Source organism: Lathamus discolor, chromosome 13 (assembly GCF_037157495.1).
Source record: "Lathamus discolor isolate bLatDis1 chromosome 13, bLatDis1.hap1, whole genome shotgun sequence".
Lineage (NCBI taxonomy): Eukaryota > Metazoa > Chordata > Aves > Psittaciformes > Psittacidae > Lathamus > Lathamus discolor.
This window is the reverse complement of record NC_088896.1, coordinates 4,344,949-4,371,264: the sequence shown is the minus strand read 5'-3', so window position 1 is coordinate 4,371,264 and position 26,316 is coordinate 4,344,949. Positions and strand designations below refer to the sequence as shown.

Sequence of the window (26,316 nt, the reverse complement as noted above, 5' to 3'; positions counted from 1 at the left end):
TCTGGGCTGCGAGCGCACACTGGAGCCGGCTCATGTTCATTTTCTCATCGACCAGCACCCCCAGGTCCTTCTCTGCAGGATCGTACCATCTTGCTAATATGGTTCATAGCTTGGAACTTCAGGAGTTAAAAGTCTTAATTCAAAATGGATCAAGAAATAGCTAGAGCAAGGGCAGGTTATAATGTAGGAGTAGGGCCACACTTTCTGAAGGAACTTGCTTGGTTGTGGCCTCCTTGCTTTCTCGTTGTGATTTAATCTTTGAAGTGGTTTCCGTGTACTGTGTATTGAAGCAAAATTACAAAGGGGTCCAGTCTTGGTGTGCTTGAAAGCCTGGGAGCCATCCAATCTGGTAAGAGGCCAGCTTTATTTTATCTTATGTTTTTCCCCAGAAGTCTCTGCGTAATGATATTACCATATATTTACTGATGTTTTAACACACTATTAAGAATAGTGTACCATGGAAAGGGTATGGTTTTGCTTGAGAGTTTTGCAAAGGAAGTAGGTTTAAAAGACTTTTTCCTCACTTGAGAAGAATTTACCTTTGGAAACTGATTGTAGGCTTCTTCAGTGACTCGGGGACCCCAGCTGACACATGGGACCAGATGCACAAGGAGCTGTGAGACACCATATATATGAAGACATATTTATTAAAGAAGGAAATCAAGACATTTTGTATAGCCGAAAACCTCCAGTTAACTGGCTTAAACCATACACTGAAACTTGCCTAGCTCTGATTTACTACTGCTAGTAACAGGTCAAATAAAACTTGAAAATCAGTTTAAGGCAAAGCTTTTGGTGAGCAGGTGAGGGACTAATAATAATACCTGATTGATGCGAAACATGACACAGGGACTTGCATAAAATCCTTGAGGGTAGCACTGTTCATTGAACACTCACAGGATAGGAATACGTTGTCTGCATTTAGTCTTTCATCCAATAAAGCAGGACACCAAGGTGTAAATGAGCTGTGTATATGAATGAATTTATTATTTATATATATAGCTTTACTCATTATTGATGTGCAGCTGCAGGCAGAGTATGATATGACTTCTGCTTGGCAGTTATGAACGACTCTTTGAACTATGAAAGATTAAAAGTGAACTGGAACAGAATGTGCAAGGGACACAGAGGCTGCTCAGACAGACTTTAGAGATCAGTGGGTAAACCGAGCTCCATAAGGCTGGTCTTGTTTTGTTCAGATCTCCCATATGTGCTGCTTAGGAGGATGCAAGCAAAGCAACTTCTGGATCTTTGGATCACTTCTAGAAGAGAAAACAAGTTATGTGCATGGTATCCATTTCTGCAGGAGAGTTTGTGTAATGGTTGGAATAGTTGATCTTCTTGTTGTGCAAATTTTAAGTAGGCATGTGTTTCATTTTGCCTGACTGTGAACAGGTCTCAGGCAGAGTCTGTCATGTTCCCTATGATAAGCTTTATAGCAACCTGTAATCTCATTTGAACAGTGGAATGAAAGGCCTGAGCAGGGAAATCACACACTATGGGGATGAAAAAGGTATGTGTATGAGTATTACTGGCTTTCTCAGGAGAACTTGAGCAGTCCTACAGAGTTGCATCAGTTCTGAGTTACTTGCTAAATATAAAACTTTTATATTTGCAGAACACTTTAATGATGTGGAAGTGCAGAGGGCTCCATTCTGCTGTTTTATCAGTGGGATGCTAATACATGCCTTCTATCATTATCAAAGTAACTGCATTTCATCTTGGTGCCACTTAAGGCCTGGAAAACCCCAAGGCAGGATTATGGTCAAAGCTCAGACAGGATGAAAGCACAGGAGTAAGGTCTTGTGTCTACAGAACAATTTCCAAGTCAATGTGTTGATGGAGTGGCTCTTTCTAAGGAACAGTAATCTGTGTATGACCGATACCTAACTTTCAAACCTGGCCAAATAGTGAGGGGTCAGACTGTGCACAAAAAGCTATAGCAAATACATGGTACAGAGCTGAGAAGCTGCCACAGCTGCTTGTAAACCTGCTGAGGATTTTTTCACTGAAGACTTTTTGGCACCTTCATAGTACTTCTTCCTTCTTTGGTCTAAACTTAGAGCCCAGACTAGAAGGGGAGGAGGGAGGAAATCAACACACTTTGCTGGCAGTCACTAGAGTAGCCTTTTTTCAATGTGAGGCAACCAAGAACTGGTTTCAGATATTCTTGGCTTCCTCCTGCCTTTTATAAACTATGAGATATGGTGGAATGCTGTCTCCAGCTTTGTGGCACAAAGGATTAATGTGTTTTAAACAGTACATAAAGCTGTCAGGGTGCAGCATAAGCTCATAGCAGTTTGTGATGATTTACGGGCTCTCAGGTAGCTAGGGAACAGCTGGACTGAGACAACAGCAGAACTATGTAGAGAGCTGGTTGCTGAGTGGCAAACTCCATGTCACTGATTAAATACTTTGTCTTTACAGGCCGGGTTTCCTTTTTCACCTCTGGATCTGAGAACCTTCATCGGGTGGAGAAGGTTCACTGGGGCACTCGCTATGCCATCACCATCTCCTTCACTTGCAACCCAGACCATGGCATTGGGGATCCAGTCTTGACGTAATCCCTCTGGGGATGGAACATGAGGTCAAATGGAATGAGAGAAGCCCTGCAAGAGGAGAGGAAAAAGGGACATTACATCTCTTGTAACCTCACATTCAATTAGGTTTTCCCAGCTGCACTAATATATTGTAATACACTTTGTTTTCACATGTCCATTTTCATAGCTATGGCAAGCTGTGCCTTAAAGATCGTCTTAGATTTGGTGCATTCTGAAGATGGTTTGTCTTCGTGTCCCAAAGGCAAAGGCTACAAAGAAGAGTTCCGGAGTGGGCTCTTTAATTTATTTTTAAATCCTCAATTTTAAAGGGTAGAAAACAATCTTTTGGACCATGTCTTGACTCCCATGCTGCTATTTAATTATTTAGTCTCTTCAGTTACTAAGGTGACTGTAGGAAGTTTGAGCCAAGTTAATAGAGCAAGAGGGGTGTTATTCTTTTGAATGTACCTTCTGCTGATGAATGTGTTCTCCTTAGCATGGGCATTAATGGGGGATACACCTGTGCTCTGGCTACTGGGACTTACTTGAACTGTTTTATTCAATTACTACAAATATTATTCTGCTGCAAACAGGGACTAAGTAATACTAAGTCTGCAGCACAGTTCTCTGGTTGGCCAGAAAGCTTGTTCCTTTTGGATTACAAATGCTTTGTGCTAGAGAGTGTCACTGCAATAGATCCTTTTGATCAGGATGCAGCATTCCCAATGCACTGCAATTTTTTTGGGTCTTAATGAAAATGATCAGTCTCCTGCTTGGAAGCTTGGTGTTAGGATTATTAAAAGCTCTTTAAGGACCATATAACCCTGTACACGAAATAACTGTTCAAAAGGAGAGTTGGGCAGAGGTAATCAGACAGTCCTCTGGATTTGTGTGAGCATTCATCATTACAGAATTGCCGGGTAGGGCAGCAGGGCCTGGATGGGGCAGAGCTCAGAAAAAACTAGTTCTGGTGTGATTTGGCATAAGCCCGTTCTGACCTCATTGGACTCAATCCTGTAGACCCTGCCTTGCTGCTTGGGAGGCTGGATAACAAAGCCATGTGAACCAGTGGGCTGTGGCATGGTGGGGCCTCAGGGAAGCTGGTGTCCACCTACCCCTTAAATTGATAGAGGCTCAGGCTGGAGCTTGACTGTAAAATATTTTGAATGCATCTATTCACTGGGCCTACATGTAATCTGAAGACCAAGTTGAAGGAAATTCAGGTTTTAGTTGTTGACACAACTACAAATCTTGTGTTGTGAAATCTTGTCCAAAGCAATGCCTTATTTGCTTCAGAAGGTCTCTCAGTAGCTCTTTTTGGACTTCTCTTTTTCAGTTTAGTACAAAGACTTTTTTTCTGTTAACTAGGACGAGTAGCCTGTGGTTTTCCTTGAATAATAAATTACAAGGACTTCGGAGAAGAGCAGATGATTGCATTGGAGTACAGATAAAGTAACAAACAAGTATGTAATCTTGTGAACTACCTTGCTTTCTTATTACAAAGATTTTGCAGCGCAGCACATTGATAAGTAGATGGTAGGAAAACCTAACTTTGTCTCAGTGGAGTTCTGAAGCAGAGATATTGATTGGTTTCATTAATAGTCTCTATCATTTCTGCGAAACAACTTGAAAATCTGTGCTTTGGTTAATTTTTTTTATGCATACAGTTTTCTCTTTTGTAATCTACCTTTTCATGAAAATAGTAAATTTGGGGGGATTACATTGAAGATCAGTATGAGGAGGAATGATGACAGGACACTTGGACTTGTTCTCTTGGGAGTGTTCTCGTTTGGTACACCAGCAAGATTAGACTGCTGTAATTTCATTTCCTTGTTCGCAAACCTGAAAAAGGCTTCCTTGTCTGTGCTGACAAGGAATAATTGTTAAAATAGCTGGATGATGGAAATAATAAAGTATGTTGGGTTCCGTATCTAAGTACTTGTCTCAAAGCCTGTTAACTCCAAGAAATTTGCATAACATCCAAGTTGTAGGTCTTATGTAAAGGCAGACCAAGAGCACCAGCACCTGCTTTACTAAGTTAAAACTCAATTCCTAGTGTTCCCTTGAGATTTAGATAAATACCTGAAAGCAGTGGAATATTCAGATTAACGGACCTATGTGCATTTAGGTTGGGATTCTCCAGGTCTGATGTTCCAAGACTTACTTCACTGTGGATCCTACTCTGCAACACTGTCACAGAAATTGCTTTGCCATGTGTTAGTTACTGCTGTCTGTCATGTGGGCTTTGGGTTGCACTAAATGAAAATGGCACTTTCAGAGCTGCCTTCCATGAACTACTGCTCCACAGCAATCATGTTAAACCATGGGGGAAATCTCCGCTAACCTCCTGGGTTGTCATCTTTTGAAGACCTCGTGTGTTGCAGTATCTCTCAGACACAGTGCATCTCATGCTCTGAATTGACTGACATTCAGAAATCAAGTTAGTATTTGTCTTTTGGAGTGTTTAAGCTTCAGTGCTGTGTTCAATTATGATGACTAAACCTGTCAGATATAATTTGTGGGAGAACTTGTGTGCTGTACCTGTGAAGAGAATTCTTCTTTTGAAAGAGGCATCAAAACTCAAGGTGCTGTATGTTTTAGTACCAACTGGGATTCTTTTGCACTTGAAGCTTCAATATCTGGACTCCTAAAAGCAATATCTAGCTCCATGAAGAAATTAAATAGCAAATGAGGAAGCATGGTGCAATGAAAGCCTCCAGTAGGAAAACAGTAAGTGCAGAAAGGCTGATGATCCTGGGGCAGAGTGGAATTTGCAGAATTCAATGATCAAACTTGGTTTAATTTACTGTAGTCCACTGAAATACCCTGAATAACTTCTGATTAAGGGTATCTTTTCTAAGTTCTTGACAGGTGATTTTGCATTTGAAATACTTTAATTTCTGTGGCTCTCTGCCAGGTTCAGCCTGCCTGTGGCTACTGGGAAATGCCGTGCTCTGCTTCTTAGAACCCTGATTATGCTGAGGTCAGGATTTGTTCTGTTAAACCAGCATAAATCTGATGCCAAGCTGCTGCAGACAGGTGCTCTTAACTGAACACACAGCGACAGCAGGATTTGCCTCGATGTTTCCCAGTTGTGTGAGAACCTGTGTAAAGAGAAAGTCAAGTCAGTAGTACGTGTTCAGTGTGAACTGGGGCAAGGTCCTGAGGTTAAATTTACAGCCTCGTGCCTGGAAGCATACTTGTTACAAGGATATGGGAATGTTGATTTGTATTTTGAAAGAAAACTATTCCTGCTGAAAGGCAAAGCCTGCTCGAGAGAAGTCGAAGGGTGAAATAGAAAGTGTGGGAGCAAGCCAGAGTTTGAATCCATACTAAGAGAGTGAGTGAAGCTTCCTGAAGACTTCTGAGAAATTGTGGGACTTCTGGAACTCTCTTTCCATTCAAAGCTTTGGAGGAATATTGGGAACCTCTGTGAAATGAACAGGTATGTGATCAGATGAGGTTTGTAGTATAAAGCAGCTTTCAGTACTCGATAGGGTACTCTTCAAGGCTGTAGCACATAATGGTGTGCACGGTACAATAAAAGTATAGTGGAAATGTCATTGATAATGACTATGCTGTCAAGGAAATCTGGTTTAGTTTCTGCTGTTGGAATTCTTAGCACATTTGAACTTCCTTACAGCTTTCCTTTCCCTAGTAAATAATGATGACTGTTTTTAATACAGAATTCCTCACATTCCTTCTACATCTAGATATCCTTACGCAGTGTTTACATGTGAAGTGGATCTCTAATACACTCATGTGTAGCCTTGTGCAATATTTTTCTCTTGTCTAAATTCTAGGAATAAGCCCAGGAAGTGCTGCTGGAGGTCAGGGCTCCTTGGAGGGGAAGGGAAACACAACCAGCCACCCTCCTCCCTTTCCCTCCCCCAAGCGAAAAAGAAATCAGTCCCAACTCCTGTCTCCTCATTGAGCCTCCTGTGTGGAAATCCAACCAAACATTCCAAGAGTAGCTGAAGAGTTATTTCTTTTCCGAACTACAGATGGCTCTGGCATGCATGGAGTGGTTTAACCTCATTCAGAAAGGCAGTCTTCTTGGGAAATCAGGCTAGGACAGCTGTTGTAAAGTGCTGGGTAATTCTCTGGTGAGTGCATGATGCTGCCTGTAAAATACCATGCAGAGCTAGAGCATACTCTGCCTTATCCCTGTGTTTGTAAACCTCAGGAAGCTGAAAGCTAATTTTACATGTTGTTTGCTGAAACCTGCTGCTCAGCTCTTTTAATGATCATCAATTTACGCCTAAAGTATCTGTATAGGCATTTTTTAATCTTCTATGTGAGTGCTGGAGGCTTGCACTAAAGCTTCTGGGGATGGACTGTGCAAACAAAATAACTGTCCTGTCTCCAAACTGCACATCTATCTTTCATTGTCCTTCATCTCCCTTCAAACCACTTATTTAATCACTCAATTCTGTCCCAGCACGTACAATCTTTACCTGTAGCCTATACTGAATAGGGTATATAAGCTCAGTCCATTATTTATTCATAGGCTGGCTGGAACGGAAAAAGGAGCGAGCTTTTCCTTTTAGCCCATCAAGTGTATTCATCTTTAAGAATTTCTAACTGGGCTGGGACTATCAAATGTTGATTAACTTTTGAGATTTTTCTTCAGCATTCATTTTTTTCCAAATACTCTTTATTTTGATCCTTTACAGGCATTGCCCACATTTGAAACAACAGTCTTTTGTTTCAGAGAGACTTCTTTCCATCTTTCCTGTTTTCTCATATAGCTGAACTAATGACAATGTAGGGATCAGTGTTGCCTGCTGTTGAGCATTCTTGTCTTTCATGACTTGTGCACAGTGAGTACTGAATTTTGAAACAGGTCCTAGAGAAACTTAATTTCTTCTTTTCCTTTTGTTCTTTGTCAGCGACTGTTTTGTAGTGATGGTAGAACTGCTCCTTTGTGAACCCTCATTGACTTCAACGGGATGCTTCACATGCAGATCAGGCTACATCACAACAAGAAATGCTTTGCTTGGTTATGTCTTATTGTGCAATCAATAAAGCAGCCTGGAAGTACCATCTCTTTTTGTTTTGTAACCTCTAGATGCGTCCAAACAAAGCAAAACCCTCAAAATACTTATATTTACAGCTGGATAATCTTGAGGCTGTCCAAGCAATCTGGATGGATTGAATCTATGAGCTGCCAGGTCAGATATATTGTTAATAATGAACTTCACTGAGACCTTCATTGGAGACTTCAAGCTGATGACTCAGTGTAGATGTACTGAAGGAGTCTGTACCTGAAACCATATTGCCTCTTCTTGAAGGAAATAGTTTATTTGTAGAGAAAAGCTGAGATTTATGGAGCATTCCTGTTACTTGCTTCTGGAAATTTCTTGGAATAGGCCTCCAGTGTTCAGAAAGTTCATTTTAGAAATTGATATCCTTCCCATTCTTTTGTTAACTACACCACCACAGAAAGTCAACTAGGGTACTGAGGCATGATTTCTCTGGACAGACACCTTGAGAATTTGTCTCTTCCTTGTTCCTCAGGTTATACCATTACATTAAGCTGTATATGCAGGTGCCTGCACACTTTGCTGCTGACTCCACAGAAAAATACCTTGATATTCCCTTTTGAGACTGTTTCTCAGTGCCTGGGTAAGGTCTCTGGGCGGATTAACCCCTCAGAGGTGACCTCCTCAGTGTCAGACTCGTCAGCCAGACCATAAAATCTGGGGGGAATAAACAACGGCAGTTCCTAATGGAGTCATTTTGCCTGTGTTGGCTCTGGATGGTGGTTTCTTCCATTCCCTCTAGCAGGCAAATATAATTTCTGATTTATGTTACTGATTTACGTTACTGATTTACGTATGTTCTGGAAGTGCTCTCTGCATATTAGGGCTTTAAATATGATTCACTGAATAACCCCATAGAAAAAGGCCACATTTTGCCAGGGGATGCAAAACTTAAAAGCTGCTGTAAAACCAGACAAACTCTAAGCCCATTTAGTCCTTACACTTCTCAGCACTTGCATTATTTCTACTTCACTATGGCAGTTCTGTGGGCAAAAAAATGTGTTATTCTCATTTGTCCCTTTATTTTAAAGGGAGATAGGAATTAGTTAGGAATTCCTTTCCACAGCGAGGAACATGATCAAAATGAACTGTCATTTACTACTATGAAAAAAGAAATACAAGAGAAGTCAGTCAAGCAGAGGGGTAAGCTAAATTTAAGATGGTGTTAGACAGCTAAAGGAGCCTTCTCCCACGCTGAAACATCTGTATCGACATTGAGCTGATGTTTTCCCCCCTCCTCAGTCTGCTTTATTGTTGCATTAGAAGGTCAGGCATACAACTGGTACCTGTGAGTTTTTAGGCAGCAACGCTCTTGCTGTTAAAACCCTTCAGAGAACTTTCAGAGGGACCTCTTCCTTGGTGCCATTTACTGTCCATATTCTGTTTGAATTAATGGTGAATGTTGAGTATGCTGGAACAAGCCATGCTGCATCTGTCCTTTTTCAAAATGGTAAATTAATCTTTCTTCTGCATCTATCCTGTGTATCAACTGGGCCTTTTCTAGGTGATTGTGTCCTCTGTGTACAACATCTGTCTATTGTACCTTTTCTGGCACTAGGTGGACTCTAGTCCTGTAAATAAGAGACAATCCAAGAAGAAATTAAGACTCAGTCTGTAAATATACAGATCTATACAGATTTTTTCCCCTTGGAAAAAGAAAATAAGAGGGTTTGAAAAATTCAGAATTTCTTGAACCATAAAAAGAGCCAAGTTTTATTCATTTTGTAATTCTTTAGTTGAGGGGCAGGGGATGTGTACCTGCTCCTTGATACCCTCTCCACTGAGGTTCTACTCTGCTTTTTCATGCTTGCACAGTCTCTGTACATCTAGCCCTCTCCCTACTTTTTCCCTTTCTAATTACACACATATTTTGAGATCTTCATCCATTCAGACCACATGCAGGCAGGGAGAATCTCATTCCTCTGCCTCAGCACAGGCAGGAGATAAATGCATGTGGATTTCTCAGGAAGGCTGTTCTCATCTCGAAGCGTGCCCACCTGAAAGCACATGGCTCAGGAGGTGATGAAGGCACTCACTCATGTCACATTTATTAGTGCCAAGAGCCTTGAAGTCTTCCATCTTCACAGCTGACTGCCCACTGCCTTTGAGCCTTGGTATTTTCATCTCTACAACTGGGGCTTGATACCTCTTGACTTTGTTTTCTAAATGCTTTTCGCACCTCCAGTTGGCTTGTGAGTCACTGAATGCCAGTGTGCTGCCGAAATTATCACTTTCAATACAAGTTCAACACGTTTCCACTCTGTAGCTAAGATTTTTATCTAGGCTTAGGAGCAGGCCATTAAAACTTATCCTCTTCTAATCATTCTCCTTAAATTAAATACTTCAGTCATACGGCATGCACAGAAGGAGAGTAATCAAAAGCCTTTCCATAGCTGAACTGTACAGGGAGATACTTTTGAGATGTTCGGGTCTAAATTAATTATTCTGTCCTCTGGTCAGGCCAGCTTTGTGGGTTGCAGGATCCTGAACAGGGCACAGGCAAAGGGGTTTGAGAGTAGCTGTGCTGTTCAGCTGACTCCCCTGGAGTGGGGAGTGTAATAGGACTGTAATTGTGTGGATGCTTATAACTCATATATTAAAGTTACAAAGATGGCAAGGGTCATGGGGAACAGTAATATCCTCTTATTAGGCTATTTGGCTGAATTGAGCTTTAAAGCCTTGGTTTTAATTAATGGAGTAAGTGGATCAATTACCTTAAATCTCATTGTCTGCCTCTCCCGTGCTCATCAGCTGAAGAGGGCTATTGAACCTCACTTTTCTTTCCTTCCAGTTGTGGATGGATGTGCAGGGGATGGGTGTGCAGCAGGGAAGGAGACTCAGCTTGGATATTAACCTGCCTCCTGAGGCTGCAGTCACTCCTTCCTCTAGACATCCATAGCTATTTTCTAGGCACTGGTGAGGGCTCATTCCTGGTACGGAGGAGGCAAAGGTGGGAGCAGGACTAGGATATTGCAAAATGCTTTAGATGAATAAGATTTTAGTTCTCTATTAGTGATGGCATGCTTGATGAATGCATTCTGAGTACTCCAGCCTCAGCAGACTGGATCACTTATGAGACAAGTATTTTCCAGTTGTGTTCCAGGCCTTGAAGGGGAGGACAGCATGTGTACATCTAAGTCAACTTTATTCATGAAGCAAGCCAGTGGTTCAGGTTTGTGTCAGTGTGATAAGTAAATCTGCCTTTAAATTAGCTGCCTTGACACTGAGAAATACTATCTTGTTGGGAAGAATACAGGTGTGGAAATAATGCCTGACTTAATGAGCTTATCTAATCTCAGTCTGCTTCCAGAGTACTAGCCTGACGATACTGAAGGTAGTTCTTTCTAGAGATAATAGCCAAGAATGCTTCCTAACCACATGAGGATTTACTATTTCTCAACAGCTGAAAAGCTGAAACTAATCTGAAATATGGAAACTTCATAAAACTGAGCATTTTGCAACAGTGGTGTAAAGCCAAGCTCTGTATTGGCACAGGCTTAAATCAGCTCTCGGCATTTTTACGAGTGACTTAGATGAAAATTGCTATTCTTTGTATTTCTGCAAAATAAGTTTTAGATTGTTATTATGGGATCTGAGTTAACTGCAGACTTTTTCTTGTCTTAATCCTCCTTAGGGACTGCTCCTGTTCATGTCTGATCACGGGGGAAGGTTTCTGCCTGCCTGCAGGCGTCTCCCATACCCCGAAGGAGCTCCCCAGGAGCAGGGTGTCAGCTCAGCTGCATGATTTGTCCAGGAGACAGTTTCTCTAAACAGTGGGGATGGTGTTTATCCCTGGGCCAGGGCTCCCATCAATTTGTCCAGTTCATGCTGGGAGGAGGCAGTAAAACTGATGCTTACAAGAATTCTGACTGCACACACTCCTGTGTAGGAAGCCAAGAGAACCCTTGTGGCCCTTGGCTCTGCTCATGGTGGGTGGTAGAGACCACCCCAGGAGGAGGTTAAGGATATGGTAGGGGCTGGATGGTGTGATCGGGCTGTCAAGTCCAAAGTGCAGTCAGCAGCTGGGATGAGGAGGACACATCTGGAGACTCTAAGGAGGTGGTGGCAGCAGGAATGACTCTATGGGGGAATGGGAAATAATACTTGGGCTTTTTTGTTGGGCTCGGCAAGACATTACAGGTGATGGGGAGGGCAAGACCTCCTGCTGCTGAGGAGGTGCTGAGAAGTAGCAAATGCTAAATCTGGGTGATTGTGAGTGCTGAACAGCAAGGTCCGACATCCCAAATGACACCTGATGGGGATTGATACCTCACAGGTACATGTAGTGGGGAAAGGTAAAGCTACCTGATGGCCCAGTGACAACAGCAGAGTATGGGATACCTTCACAAGAAGAGACTGAAATAGTTTTTTAGAGACATTTAACTTCCTATTGAGGGTTGAGATCAGTTTGCTGCAGCTTCATCACTGCCCTAGACGTGAAAGCAGCCCCAAACACAGACATTAACCTTCCAGGACATCATATATGTAGTGCTGATGAAGCTAAGGGGGCAAATGAAGCACAGTCACTTGCCTGGTTTAGGGCAGCTACTGCATAGATGGACTCTTTGGTTTGCTAAAGTAGATGTCTCAGAGTTACTAATTTAGAAAAAAATACTAACTGAGAAGGAAGGGAATATTCCAGAACACTTCTCTGGTTGAAATCAGAGGAGCTCTTGAAGACGGGGCTCTGCCTTCTCCTTGTGGTTAAAAATAAAGAGGAACATTTAAAATCTAAGATCCCACCATGAGCTTCCTCATCTCCTCAGCACCCCAGGCTCAGAGTGGACGAGCTCCATTAATTTGGAGCAGTTTGGCAAAATATCCAAGGAAGGACCCAGTGGAGACCAGTCAATTACTTGTCATTCCAGATCATTTATTCTGCCCAGGTGAGAGTTACAAGGTTTGGATTCCACTGCATTCAACAGTTCCTAAGCACAGGTAACTGCAGCAATGATGTGGCTTCGTGCTGCTGCAAGGACCCTGTCAAGGTTGTCAGGTTTTAAAATCAACCTGCTTTGGCAGCTCTTCTGTTTTGCAGAGTTTGCTTAAAAAAGCTGTTTAAAAATTGTTTGCCTTTTTTGCAGCATTTACATGAAAAGCAGCATACAAGAAGTTCATGGGTGCCTTTGTAAAAGACTGGTGTGTCCCCAGACAGGAGATCTGGCTTATTCTTATACTAATATTCTAATATTCCAATAATTCTTAATTCTAACGTCTTCCTAACAGACAAAAATGTTTGCTTTGCTCTGAAGCATATTGTGGAGGATGAGCTTCTGTACAGATTCTTCCTCCTCTTTACTTTGTGTGTACCTCAGGCAGGATTGCAGGAGCTGCTACCTCTTGGAGCCTCTAAACATTTTCACTTTGAAGTCCAAAGGGGATAATTCAGTCAGCTGGCACATGCTAGTGAACACTCGTTCCAGCATGGAAGTCAACTGCAGGTGTTCAGAAAGGAAGGAAAAAAGGAAAAGCAAAGCCTTGAAACCCTTGCACAGCCAAATCCCATAGGTGTATCTGCAGAAGTAGTTACACCTGACTGATACTGGGCATGAAGAGTATGATGTGTTAAACTGATCTAGGGCAAAGGATGGAATCACTTTAAAAAGCCCAAAGGAAAATGATTATTTAAAATCTATTAGCTCATTGTTTAAAATGAAGTGGTACTTGAGTCAAATGATACCTCCCATTTAAGTCCTTCCTCAAAACTCTCCCCAGAAGTCCTCAAATAAAATGCCTTCAGTTACAAGCCTGACTGGATTCACATGCAGATACTGGACGTTCTTGATGCACCAGTGAAGATGTGACTATAAGCTGTAAATGCTCTTTTGTCCTGACCACCGCCTTGCAGACTCCCCAGAGCCTCTGGGAGTTAGTCCAGGCTCCAGAAAGCATCCTCTGGGTGATAAACTTGCTTCCCAAGCCTTAAATTATCACAAACCTCAAACAGAAGAAGCATGTGCCCAGCAACTCCGTTAGATCAGCAGCAACAGAGAAATGATCAGGGCTCAGACGCTTTCCTCCTGTTCACGCTTCCTGGGCTCTATTAAATGCTCATACTTTGCTCTTCTGTCTGTAATGGCATTTTTTGAATCAGCTGAGAATTTGGTCCCCAAAGTGCCTGAGCACTTACAGGGAAGTTGGTTTTAATTAAACATATTGCTGGAGACTGATGGCACCTTCAGAGGGATCTTAATGCCTATGAAGCCAATTGTGGGAGGGTCAGAGCTATTAGGGAATAAGGACCAAACCCATGACAGCGCAACATGAAGAGCAAGTGCCACCTTGATGTCTGAAGTCCAAGACTAAAGAGAAAGCAATTCCTGCTTCCCAGGCAGCGTGGGTAAGCAGAGCCTTTCAAATCCAGGAAAGGAGAGCACTGTTTTGGAAGGCTAAATATAGCAGTGATTAAAGGAGCTCTTAATTAACCAAATACTCCCCTGCCTTCCCAAATGGTTCCGTAACTGAACAATTACAATGAGCTCAGCAAGTAATTACCATCCATTGTAGGCTCTGCCCTTGCCAACTGCAGCCTCAGAAACCACCAGCTGTTCATGTGCTGGGAAATGAAGTCCATGAAGTGTGAGTCAAGTAATTGAAAACTGAACAGGAAAAAACCCCACAGCTTCAGAGGCAGCGTAAGGAAAACTGTTCCCCCGTGCTGAGCCATTAAGTGTGTAGTCCCTTCCCTTCTGAAGATCCATCATAAAAATTGTTAGTGTGGATGGAAGTACTGTTTTCATGAGTGCTCTGGCAAAAGATATAAAGGTTCCTGACGGTTATTCTGCTTCACAAGGCTTTACAAAGCCCCTGGGGGCTAATGTGTATCTCTGAAGATGGAAGCTGCTGCCTTACTCACTGACCAGAAAGGAGAAAACTGAAGGTAGAGCCCAAATGCTCTTGAGAACACAAGTCTTCAAGGTATTTCTAGCTGCAGCGGGGTAAAAGTTGTTGGGTTGTGAATTCAGCCATTTACCGGTCTGAATGGTATTTTAAACAAGAATAAGCTCAAATGCATCGAAGTTTTTCACCCATGATTTTAGCAACAGGTTTGAAGATGTCATTTCACAAGTGCTGCTTTTCAGGGCCTGTACTTGTATTGGTTTATTTGCCTGGGGTGGATAATGAAGCTGATGGGACAAGAAATAATTATTTTTGGCTTGACTGGAAAAATGGCTTAATCCTTTAAACCCACAAGACTGCAAAACCAGATGTACCAACCTAAATGAGGGGACAGAGGAGGTTGAGGCTGGCGCAACAGTAATGCTTGTCAAATTATTCTCCTAGCTATGCAAACATAACTTCTGTAATGTAGTTGAAGGATTTGCTTATAGCAATCACACTTGCAGAAGCACGCCTGATTGCTGATCAGGTTCTGGAAATCAATAGGGACTTCTGCCTTCCTTGCAGGCAGCCTGAAATGAGAGATTTGAAATTAAAGAGGTAGGAAATTTCCCCAATGCCTTGCAACTCTCAGTGGAGTATTAAGAGTCTGACAGGTGGTAGTTTTAGCTATGGAGCAAATTGAGGGTGGAAGCAGAGTCCCCGGGGAGGCTGCAACTTGTTGCTGAGAAGGAAATGTAACTGAAAGGACAGAACATGCAAAGACAGAACAAGAAATCATGAGATTAAGGTAAGAACGCCAAAGATAAAAACATGCTAAAACCGACCACGTTTCTACTGAACAAATAAATGGTCATGTTTGATCCATGATCTTTCTGTTGAACATCTCCTCAGCGTGGGCAGGAGATTATGGCAAGCAATGGGAATGCACATTGTTAAGGCAGGTTCTGGAATGAAGTCTGTAATTACACATAGACCTTCCACAGACTGAGCCTCAATGGCACACAGCTCCAAGATAAACGTTTACTGAAGAATGTGTCAGAAGATAAAAATGCCTGTTAAGATGCTGCTTTGAGATCTAAGCTAATGTGCTCTTGCCAAAGAGCTGCTCTGTTTCTTTCTGTGTCCATCAGAAGGGCAGAGACACTCTGCTCCTGACTGCTCCATGCTGCCTCTGTAATTCCTCACCCTGCATCATGAGAGGTTAGTGCTTGTAGTGGAGTTCACAGCCTCCCACACTGGGTTTGCTTGTGAGCACAATGAATAGGGCAAGAAGGGAGGAGGACTGCAAGGAAATGAAGCTGGGAGTTGGCTGCACCTTGAATGGGGCACGTGGTTCTCACATCAACCGCTGCTTCTGCATCAGGATCATGCCAGGAGGTGAGATTTCAACACACTGCTGAGTTCCTGGCACTGTCTGCTCTGGAGCCCACTTGGGTGCCTATCTCATCCCCGTCCTATTTTCATGCCAGGTGTAAAGCCTTATTACCAGAGGCAGCATGATGGTGATGTAGTATTGCCATACTGAGCCTCCTCTCAGCCTAAAGCAATTTCTCTGTGCTCTCATTAAGGTTAATGAATAATTCAGTCCGACACATTAACTATTTCGCTTTTGCATTTTGAGGCAGGGCACTTCTCAAAGCCCTTCTCCCCACACCCGAGGCCCCTCTCCCATGGGCCCTGCTGGGACTATGAACAAGAGGCATAGACCTGGGAGGACACGTTTTGTCAAAGCTGTGAAGTTACAGGTTTAAAGATTTTTCTAGTCTTTTATTGGACTAAACCCAAGACTTCTTACAGGTTTGAGGGTTGTTTATTCTTCTGAGTAACAGAGATGGATACTGAATAACCAGAACACACAGTGCCTCTTACAGAAAACATTTACTTTATATGGAAGGAGGTAAAAGATCAAATGATGCTCCAGCAATGTCCCCAGTCCCTCCACTATGGTCGCCCCCATTTAAACCAGACCTGCAAGGATTTTTTCCCCAACAACTGGGCACTACACACTGTGGGATTTCACTTTCTCATCCTGCTTAGAAGAAGCTGCTGCAAAGGTCGAGGAGATGCTTTGAAGTTTGAGACGTGTTTGCCATAATAAACTTGCCTTTGTATTAAAACAAACAAATGAAAACAGCCAGGCAAACCTAGGGGGTTGCTATTTCCTCTGCTTCTGTTGTTGAGAATTACTCGTGCTGTGCCTCAGGCGGAGGTTCCTCGACAGATTTAATCATTCTAAAAAGATGCCAACAACAAAATGTCAGGGAAGCTCTGCTGTGTTCAGCAATCAGTGATGAGCGTTGGGATAATTCTTTCTGTTCAGCCTCCTCTGCACCACAATCCTGCTGGTAGTGCCCCCAGCCCATAATCTGGGGAAGAAGGGTCCCCCAGGAGGTAAAGAAGAAGCTTTCCTACTGTATCTCCTGATATAATTTTCTCGCTTGAGGAGGGGCTTTAGAGAGGGTGTGGATGCATTAAAATGATGCTTTTATCAGGAGGTTCATTTCAGCTATGTTCCCAGTGAAGCCAGCTGAGCACAGCTGCCACTGCTGTGGGTAAGTGATTATCTTTGCCATTAATTAGAAACCAGCCAACTGCCATTAATCAAAAACGCAGAAGTTCTTGTACAGCCACATTTCCTCTCTTTGACTGTTAATAGCTAACTTGAACCCTAAGTTATCTCTACAGGTAGGCCTGTCACCTTTTAAAGGTGCCTTCTGCACCTTTATCACTTCTCATCCAAGGATCTCAGACCGTTTCACACACATCAGTGACATTTTAAAACTCTTGTGCATGTGATGGAAATGGTGCTGCTGTTTTCTAGGCACTTAGTGAACAGTGACACAGGAATAAACGAGTTCTCCTAGGTCACAGTGTAAGTTAGTGGTGATTTTCTACGAGAAGCCAGGACTTCTGGCCTCTCCTGGTTTAAGTTAATCTCTCTCTTCAGCTCTGACAGTGAGTGCTATCTCAATAGGCATCTCCAGCACCAACTCCCTTAGAAATTTCTGGATTTTATTAGCCCTCTTGCTCTTAGCCTGCCTGGGTTACTTATCAACAGCACTAGTGCTCTGGGGATGAATGGCCTCTAAATCCCCACCAGCAGATGATGTGAAGAAAGAGGTAAATATATACACAGGTAACTGCTGCTACTGTGAGGCATGATACAGGCAAGTGCTGTGGACTCCCATGTACCACTACTACTGCTCCTTAATCTGAACATTGTTCAGGGTCAGAAAGGTGCTTTCAGAGTGTGGGGATTAGAGGTAACTAGGGCTCCAGCTGATTTTAGAGTAATGCCATTCCCATTTCCCCTCCTACAGCATTAACTGAAAGAAAATAACAGATCTGTTACAAAGAAAAAGCAGAAACTCCATTTAACTCTAGGGTTACAGGGATAGTTTGGAGCTGCCAGCCTGTGCTCCCTGAAGGGAGGATGCTGCAGGACTCAGCACCAGAGCTGATACTGCCCACTGCTATGCACAGCTTGTCTGGTGGGGCCTGCATGTCCCTGGAGGTTTAGGTGTCCTCCCTCTACATGTGTCTTCACGAGTGTCACTGTCTCTCCCCTTTTAGCATTACTACATTACAGTTCATTTACCTTCTTCATTCTTCTGGATCTTAAATTCAGTGTAGCCCGAGAAGTCATTGCTATGTAGTGCCTTTTCCTGGGAGGCTTCTTGCAAGAGCCAACGCTGTGCTTCTCAAATGTCAAGCTGATATTTAAAAAAATGAAAGGCATAGAATTGGTGTGAATTTGATGGATGTCCCTGGTGCGGTTTGCAGGGGTGCATATATGAAGTGGTAACTGTCTCCAAAAGGCTGTGTTTATAGACACACCACATTTAGCCTTAGGAATCTCCCTTGCTTTGTTTGGATGAAATCATGTTTGGCTTCAGCTAAGAATTCAGGAGCCAAATTCAAGATCCTAAGGGGAATGCACAAGGAAAGGCTAACGACAATGCAGAGAGACACTGGCCTAACGAAGCTGAAACAAACTGAGCAGATTTTACTTCTCCAGCATTAACACCACTCTGGGTTTAGAATTGTATCTATCTTCTGCCAAGCACTGTTATAGGCTGTTATTGCTGGATGTTTGATTTCACACAAGCCTATTTATTACTTTCCCTCCAGGTATCTTGATGGAGGGGTTGGGGTGGGACCTTCTGCAGGCTCAGCCTTCTCTAGTAATGTCAACAAATGCTTCCTAACTCTTCACCTTGTTTCTCACTGCAGAAGCATTCCTAGTGGTTACAGAAAAAACCACAAAACCGTTTCATTTAAATTAGAAATTGAGAGAACCAGAAAAATAGAGCCCAAATGCCAGGAGGATTCTTTGGGATTATTTTCCCCCTTTCCTCTTTTAATTGTCTTGGATGGGGAAAAAGGGGAAAATGTTACAGCAGGGTTTTTTTTGCTTTGGTATATCCCATTGGGCAGCCTGTTCAGGGGGGGACAAGACAGCTCTAGCTGGGACCACAGATCACAAAGCTCAGTTCTGACTCTTCAGAACCTGCTGAGATGACGTTAGTCTCCCCCAGAGGTTATAAACCCCACACTAGAAACTCAGTGTGGGCAGGAAGCTGGATTATTGAGCAGAAATATTTACATTTAGAAAACCCCTTTAAATGCATGTCCCTTTCTTTAATATACCTCAATCACTTCTTTCAGTGTTGGGTGTCTGACAGAACCTTGTGGCATCCTAAAGGGCTGGCTGAGCGAGCCAGCAGCAAGCTCCTCCATCAGCTCTCACAAAACCCAGCCTGGGCTATCCACCACCACCCCCCCCCCCAATACTTTGCTACCAACTGGCACATCCTTTCTGCCCAGTGTGTTTTAGATACATTCCCAAACAAGGGCAAAAAAGCTTATATAATGATAATAACAATAACTTTAAAGACTACTTATATCCTGTGAAGCTGCAGCTATGATTTTGAAGATAAAGCAATATATTTCTTATAAGCCACAGCAATTAACTCCGTGTCTCTCCTATTCCCTAGAAAAACTTGAAACTAACAGCAACAACCAATATTATAAGGCAAAAACCCCTCCAGCTAGGCTAAGCTGTATTTAGTCACCAGCTCTGGGTGTTTCTGTGGGTGCTGGCAGTGTGGATGCTGTGCAAAATGACAGGAATAAAGTTAGTCTGGATTCAGCACGGAAAGAAAACGTGGGAGAGGGAAGTTAGCACTTGGGAGTGAGCTTTCTCTTCAAAACAGGCTTTTGCCTTTCAGATGTTGTAGTAATGTTATACTTTAAAGATATTAAGTGCTATTCTATAGTTAGGTCGTGCCCTGATGGTGTGGAACTGCTATGTTACAAAACCTAAAATAGGAAGCCGGTTTCCTTCCCCAGACCTCAGGATGGACGATTGCTGCTGCCACCAGAGGGACTCAGGAATACAACGGTAGGAGCCGAGCATCCCTGCACCAGCCAAAATTCCTAGCAAAGACATTTGACCTTTTGGGGCTGTCTCGGGGATTTCTCAGGTGCTGCGTTATCTGCTCCCATGACTGGGGTAACAGGTTTACGCACTTTCTTTCTCCTCTCATCATGCTAACGGAACAGATTATGAATTCAGTCATCCTGCCTGTTCTCCTTGGTTAATGCAATTGGGCAGCAAGACATGAGTTTTGTAGTGCACAAGGTACAAAACGCTCCTAAAATCACCCCTTTTTCACTGGTTTCCCTGGTATTCAATCACGCACCAAAAAAGACTGCTGGAATAGGAGTTAGAATATTAAGGATTTGCTTGCACTCGTGATTATATTGTAATGTGGGGCTTTCGAGCATTTGTTGCAAATTTGGTTTAAAAAAGTAGGGCGAAAGCTGATTCAAAAATGGTGTGGCTTAAGCTGAAGTCTGCAAAAATTCAGTCAGGTTCAAATGGATTCTCCTGTGTCTGGTGAAAACAACCATTCACGCTTGTCCCACAAAGGACTGGTGTTCTCTTTTCAAGTGAAAGCAGAAAAATTGCCACTGCTGCAGCAGATACTACCTTAGATTAAAGGAAGGAAAGAGCACTCAGGATGAAACCGCGTTTCTTTCACAGTCTGAGTTGCCTTTTTCTCTTTTCTTAATCATAAACCCCTCAACCCTCAGGGGTGCTGGAAAAGATTATTTAGTGATTAAACTAATTTCTTTCTTGTAAAGCATGTATGGAGTTTTGAAGTTACAAGCTCTGGCCCAACAAGAACAATGCTGTTGCCTTGCCTAAAATTACCGCTTCCATTCTGCTGAAGAACTGAATCCTGCAGCAAAATATCATTTATAGTAAGTTTTTAAAAAGCATTAAGAACCACAGGATTACAGTGATTTGGGTATGATAAATGATCCTAGGGTACGTACAGCTTGAATTCTTGGCATGTAGAAAAATAGAATCATAAGGCAGTTTGGGTTGGAAGGGACCTTAAAGCTCAGCTACTTCCACCCTCCTGCCACAGGCAGGGACACCTTCCACTTAGACCAGGTAATAGCCATAGTAACATTATTTACAACGAAATCCACACATATTGCTCAGTTACAGCCTGACAGATCTTCCTGTTGTTACTTCAGCCTCCTGGCCTGGGATGCTTTGGATTTACCATAAGTGACAAGACATGTGGAGTATGCAAAGTTCCATCTGGTTGTGCGTCTATCTCAATTTTCATACACTTCTGTGGCCTCTGTGGTTGAGGAGATGAGATGTGGTTTTAATATCATTATTTTGGGAGTTTACTTATCCTTTTTAGTGCTGGGGACAGGTAAAAACTCTCCCTCACACAGGAAAGAGCCTGAGCTGCTTTACAGCAGTTTTGCAAGGCCTGCACACAAGGAGATGTACTTATAAATACTGAATCCTACAAAACCAACACCCTCCCCAAAATACTCTGGGTGAGCAGCAGGCAGTGCTACCCGTTACAGGTGACTGGACAGAACTCTGTGCTCTAGAAAGGCTGCAGCAGTCCCCTTCCACAGCTACCTAGTTTGTTTGATTTTAATTAATTTGGGTTTGTTGCTGGAGGAAGACACAAAGTCTTTGTCCTCATCTCCAAAACATGAACACACTCAGAAGAGTCAAGACTTGCCCAATTACAGCCAACAGGAGCTCAGTTAAAACATCTGCTCCTGCAGGGTATTTATGGAGTGGGTCAAACCTACTGACTTTTGGCAGTTTAACTGGTCTGATGGGACAATAAGAGGGATGTTGTTTATGTAATTCCTATTTTAAATTGATCTCTGATCCCCGGGTGTACGAGAGGCTCCTGAGGAGTTGTGTTTGCGAAGGTCTGCACCGTGTCATTCTCCACAGGCTGCTGAAGAGCCATCATTCATTACACACAGCAGCATCTTCTGCTTGCTGGCCAGTTAAACAGGCTCTCCTCTGCCCAACCTCTTTGGGGGCATTGTCAAATGTACTGGTTCTCTCACCATAGTAACCCTGTAGGGTAAGAGAGAGGATCAGTGCTGAGACAGGACTAGGATGCAGCACATACTGGCTGAAAAACCTTATGAGTGACAAATACCTAACATTTTGCCTTTCATCTGGATGCTTCTCCATCAACCCTCTGATGTTTAATACTCTGATGATGTGGCATGGAAAGCACATCCCCTACACAGTTTGTGACGCTGAGCAGGGTAGCAGAATCACTTCTGGGGGCTGATGTCTTGGGAAGCATATCCGAAATCAAATCCTTCTGTTTGCTTATACCCAACTTAGGTTACACCTAAGTTGCACCTGCTCTGCATTTTCGTGCCTTTTTTCCTAAGCACGACTTGTTTTCTGCTTCCTCTTCTTACTAATAACTATGTTTTTTATTAAAGCAGAAAGCGTATTCCCTAATACTCTTTTTGATACATATACAGCTCTTCCATCATTTGCTTCCCCTTCCATACCTGTTAACAGATACATGATATGCTTTGCAACTATTTCATATATGGTAATCATCCATACTACAGCAGCCTTATAACACTGTGGTGGCTATGTGGGCTTCCAAGGACCTCTCAGGAGCCTTAGCCTGAGCAATGGAACTCAAGACAAATCAGCACTGTATCAGGGCAGGATGCACATCAGGGTGGGTTTTTCTTTCTATAGCCATAAGGAAATACAATTTTCTCTCTCAGAGGTGGGCAAATGGCATGCGCGACCTGGAAGGGCTGCAGCCAGGATGTCTGTCCGGCCTCACCATCACGCTTCCCAAGAGCAGGATGGCACAGCACACCTCACAGATGACGCACGTGCTCCAACCTTCCCACGCCACCTTTTGAGTTAAGTCTTATCTTTGTTATTCTTATATGGGAGTGACTTCCAGCCTCAGGAATGGGAAGCAAAGGAAAAGTAACAATGACTTCAGAATTCATGATTAAAAAATGAATTAGTTCCTGAAAAGTTGTTCCTAAAAACTGTTGAAGCCTGAGTTCCCTGCCAATTCCCAACATGAACTGTGTTATTCCCCCTCTTTCACATAAGGAAATGGGCTCCATTAAGCCTATTTATTCTTCCCAGCTTGGTAGTCCACACAATGCTGGAACATGACAAAGTGGTCACCAGTGTTTTCAAAGACAGTACCACGATCACAAGTAATACAAGCAAGGTGAGTTACTTATTCCCCTCTCCCCAAAAACCACCCCAACAACTGCATCTAGAAGAAGAATGCCTGACTCTTGGCATAGGAACGTGTGTCCCTGGTCTTCATCCAACATGTGCCCTGAAGGCTTTATTTTTCCGCTGTTAGTTGAGTGCATAAAATCCAGCAAGTTGCTGGGCTGTTCTCTCTGCTCCCAGTCCCAGGCTGTGCTGTTGGCACTTTGTGTCTCTGCTTTAGCACAAACATATCCTGAAGTTTGGTGTGTGACACAAGAGGATCACCCAAGGACACGGAAACACATTAATACTGCCGAGCTGGAATGGGACTCCTCTAAAGCACACAGGGGTTGGAGTAAGCCATAAGAAAGTGGAAATGACTGTTCCTTAAGCAATTGCCAGTAGTCCCTGGGTATCAGTAGCTGCCAACAACAGTTTATACAACTCATATTGTGCTTCACCTACCCCCAGAGCCTGTCCCTGAACATGAAAGGGGAATACTGAACACTTCATCCTTAACGTGCATGAGCTCTGCAGGGAACAGCTGGGAACAGCAGCCTCTCCCCAGGTAAATACACCACCCAGGCTGGTGGAAGAGCCCATGCAAGGGGAAACCTGATGATGGTCCAGTTTTTAATCAGCCTTTATTTTATGAGCTGAGGGTTTACAATTGTTCAGATGCTTACAGGCATCTCCAGTATCTGGTGAGGATTTTCCATGAGGAGAAAATGAGCAGAATACATTGAGGCAAAATGTTTCTGATCAAATGTCATGAATAAATTTATCCCTTTTATGATGAGTCCCATGATACAGGATTCAGCCAATTTTCTTTGAGCCTCAGGTCTTTGAGTGATAGGATTCCGAGACATTTTTCTTTCTTTTCAGGGCAAATTTTCAGTTTTTCAAGCCCTGCTGAACTGTTAAGAAAGGGACCAACTTAAAGAAAATCAGTGGCAAATTCAAATCACCTTAGGTAGAAACCTTAAAAAAAGTACAAGGCTTTTTTGTTTTCTTTTAATGTAATCCTGTGGTTTCTGAGAGCTTACCTTGTGGGGTTTGACTGCTTGGAGTTGAAGTAGTGCTGCAATGAGTTTTAAAATAGAGACTTTAAGCTTGATGAAACTGTAGTGCAGTATAAAGTAATAGGAAAAGGACCTTAAAGGTCTCTTTACACACTCAAAAACCAGATAATGGCAATAGATAGGGCAAACCCAAGGCTTGCAGCTAAATTAAGCAATACCAGGACAATTTCAGAGCTTTGCAGATCTGACCCAGCTGTAGCACAAAGACAGCACTGAGAAACCATGCAAGAGGAAGGGTGTGCAGAGCTGGAGCTGGGCAAAACTCAGTGAAGCATGGAAAGAGTTTGTGATAGAACCTAACAAAGTATCCACCTCATCTTCTGCACCCAAAACCAAAGTCCTGGGTGGTTGCTGGCTCCCGACAGGACCCCCCTTATAGCCCTAAGCCAGATGGAAATTTGGAGGCATCTCATAGTACTTGGGTTCACACAACTTCTTGCACCTAACTGAAGTGACTGCCAGAAATGAGGTTTTAGGACCCTCCAGGACTAAGGGGTCCCAACGCCCTACCTTGGCCAGACGCTCTGCTGGTCCTGGTGTCTCTGAAGCACCTTCTCTTCCTCACTTGTCCTTCAGCGTTGCCATGCCCAGGGCCTCCGAGCTGTAGTCATACTGGTTGCTGGAGGACATGGACCGTCCCCAGGAGCACTGCAGGTTGGAGCCCCTTTTGCGGAAGGAGGATGTGAACCTGTAGAAGTTGCGGTGCCTGTTGCGCAGGTACTCCCGATAGTTTTTGGTGAGCAGAGTGTAGAGGAAGGGGTTGATGCAGCTGTTGCTGTAGGTCAGGCAGGTCACCAGGTAATTAATGCACTTTTGGGTTTGGGTGGTGAGCTGGAGGGAGCTGCTGTAGAGTCGCACCAGCTGCCAGATCCAAAATGGCAGGAAACAGGCCCAGAAGACCAGCACAATGCTGAAAATCATGATGAGGACCTTCTGTCTGGGGGATCTCTTGCTCTTCTCTTTGTGGGGAGGGTTCTTCTGGGACTCTAGGTAGGTCCTGGCCAGGCGCGTGTAGAGGAATCCAATGATGATTCCTGGGGCCATGATGCTAGTGCTGAAGAGCACCGTCAGGTAGGTCCTGTAGGCGTCCACGCTCCAGGTAGGCGCACACATCCTCTTCACCTTGCCCTCTGCCTTTCCCCCCTCGGTCAGGGTGACCATCAGCATCATGGGCAGAGTCAGGAGCAGTGAGACCGACCAGACAGCCCCTGCTGTGACCTTCCGATAGCCCCGCGACCTCTTCAGTGTGTCCAGGGGCCGGGTGACGGCCAGGTAGCGCTCGGTGCACATCAGCGTGAGGGTGAAGATGCTGGCGTGCATGGTGAGCAGGTCCAGGCTGAGGAGGATGCGGCACCCCAGGTCCCCGAAGTACCAGTCCTGAGCCAGGTAGGTGCAGACGATGAAGGGGATAGTGGAGAGGTAGAGCAGGTCGGCCAGGGCCAGGCTGACGATGGAACTGTACATGGGGGCGGCACAGCGTGCCGAGTGGCACATCACCACCAGCGTGTACACGTTGCCCGCCACGCCGGCCACGTACATCACCGACAGCACCGTCCCGAAGGCCGAGGGGATAAGCAGGGGGCCGCTCCCGGGGCCGCCGCCGCCGCCCGCCGAGGAGTTGCCCCCCGCCGCCGCCGTCCCGTTGGGCTCCATGGGCGGCGGCGGCGGCCCCGTCAGCCTCGCACCAGCCCCGGAGCTCCCAGCCCCGGCGGCGGCCGCTCCGCCCCCCGCGGGAGGTAGGGCGGTACCGGGCTGCCCCCCGGGGAAGGGCCGCCCCCCGGGGCTCCGGCAGCGCCGGGCGCAGCGGGCAGGTGCCGGCCCGGGCACAGCGCGGAGGGTGCGGAGCGAGGGGGGGCCGCCGCCGATCCACCCTCAGCCCCGGTGGGGAGCCGGCGCTGCGGGCGCACCGGGAGCGCCCCGTTCTTGCCGCTGCCCGGCAGATGCAGGCTGCGGGAGCTTCCTCGGAAGTTTCCCCGGCCGCTCTGCTCTAATTCGGCTGCTCCCTCCCGGGTTTACGGCGCTGGCGACAGGACCCGCGGTTCTGCTTCAAGTCATCAGTCAGAAATCGCTGTGGCCAGCAGGCAGAGCCAGTGTGCCCCTGGGTTTCTCGGGCAAGACAGCGCGCGTTGTGTCAAACACAACCGGGGATACAGCGAGCCGGAGGTGGATGCACAACCGGGGCTCAAAGAGACGCGCTTTCCCTTTCCTTTTCTTTTCTTTTTTTTTTTTTTTTCGTGGAAATAGCT

General features: G+C 44.4%; 1 protein-coding gene across 3 annotated transcripts; it reads right to left on the bottom strand.

Moving 5' to 3' along the window:
- On the bottom strand, window positions 1–25,723 carry LOC136021454 (urotensin-2 receptor-like). 3 transcript variants are annotated; one of them, XM_065693694.1, is made up of 2 exons: window positions 24,581–25,723; window positions 1–614 (listed from the first exon to the last, which is right to left on the bottom strand). In XM_065693694.1, exon 1 carries the CDS (start codon window positions 25,721–25,723, stop codon window positions 24,632–24,634), a length of 1,092 nt encoding a protein of 363 aa, XP_065549766.1. In that variant the 3' UTR covers window positions 1–614; window positions 24,581–24,631. The 3 variants fall into 3 exon arrangements, with proteins under 3 accessions (XP_065549766.1, XP_065549767.1, XP_065549765.1); XM_065693695.1 differs by lacking the exon at window positions 1–614 and adding an exon at window positions 18,076–18,141; XM_065693693.1 differs by lacking the exon at window positions 1–614 and adding an exon at window positions 24,024–24,069.
- Between the last annotated feature and the right edge of the window lie 593 nt (window positions 25,724–26,316).

Excerpts from the sequence above, each read along its gene's own strand:
- LOC136021454 (XM_065693694.1), bottom strand. The coding sequence starts at position 25,723 with ATGGAGCCCAACGGGACGGCGGCGGCGGGGGGCAACTCCTCGGCGGGC.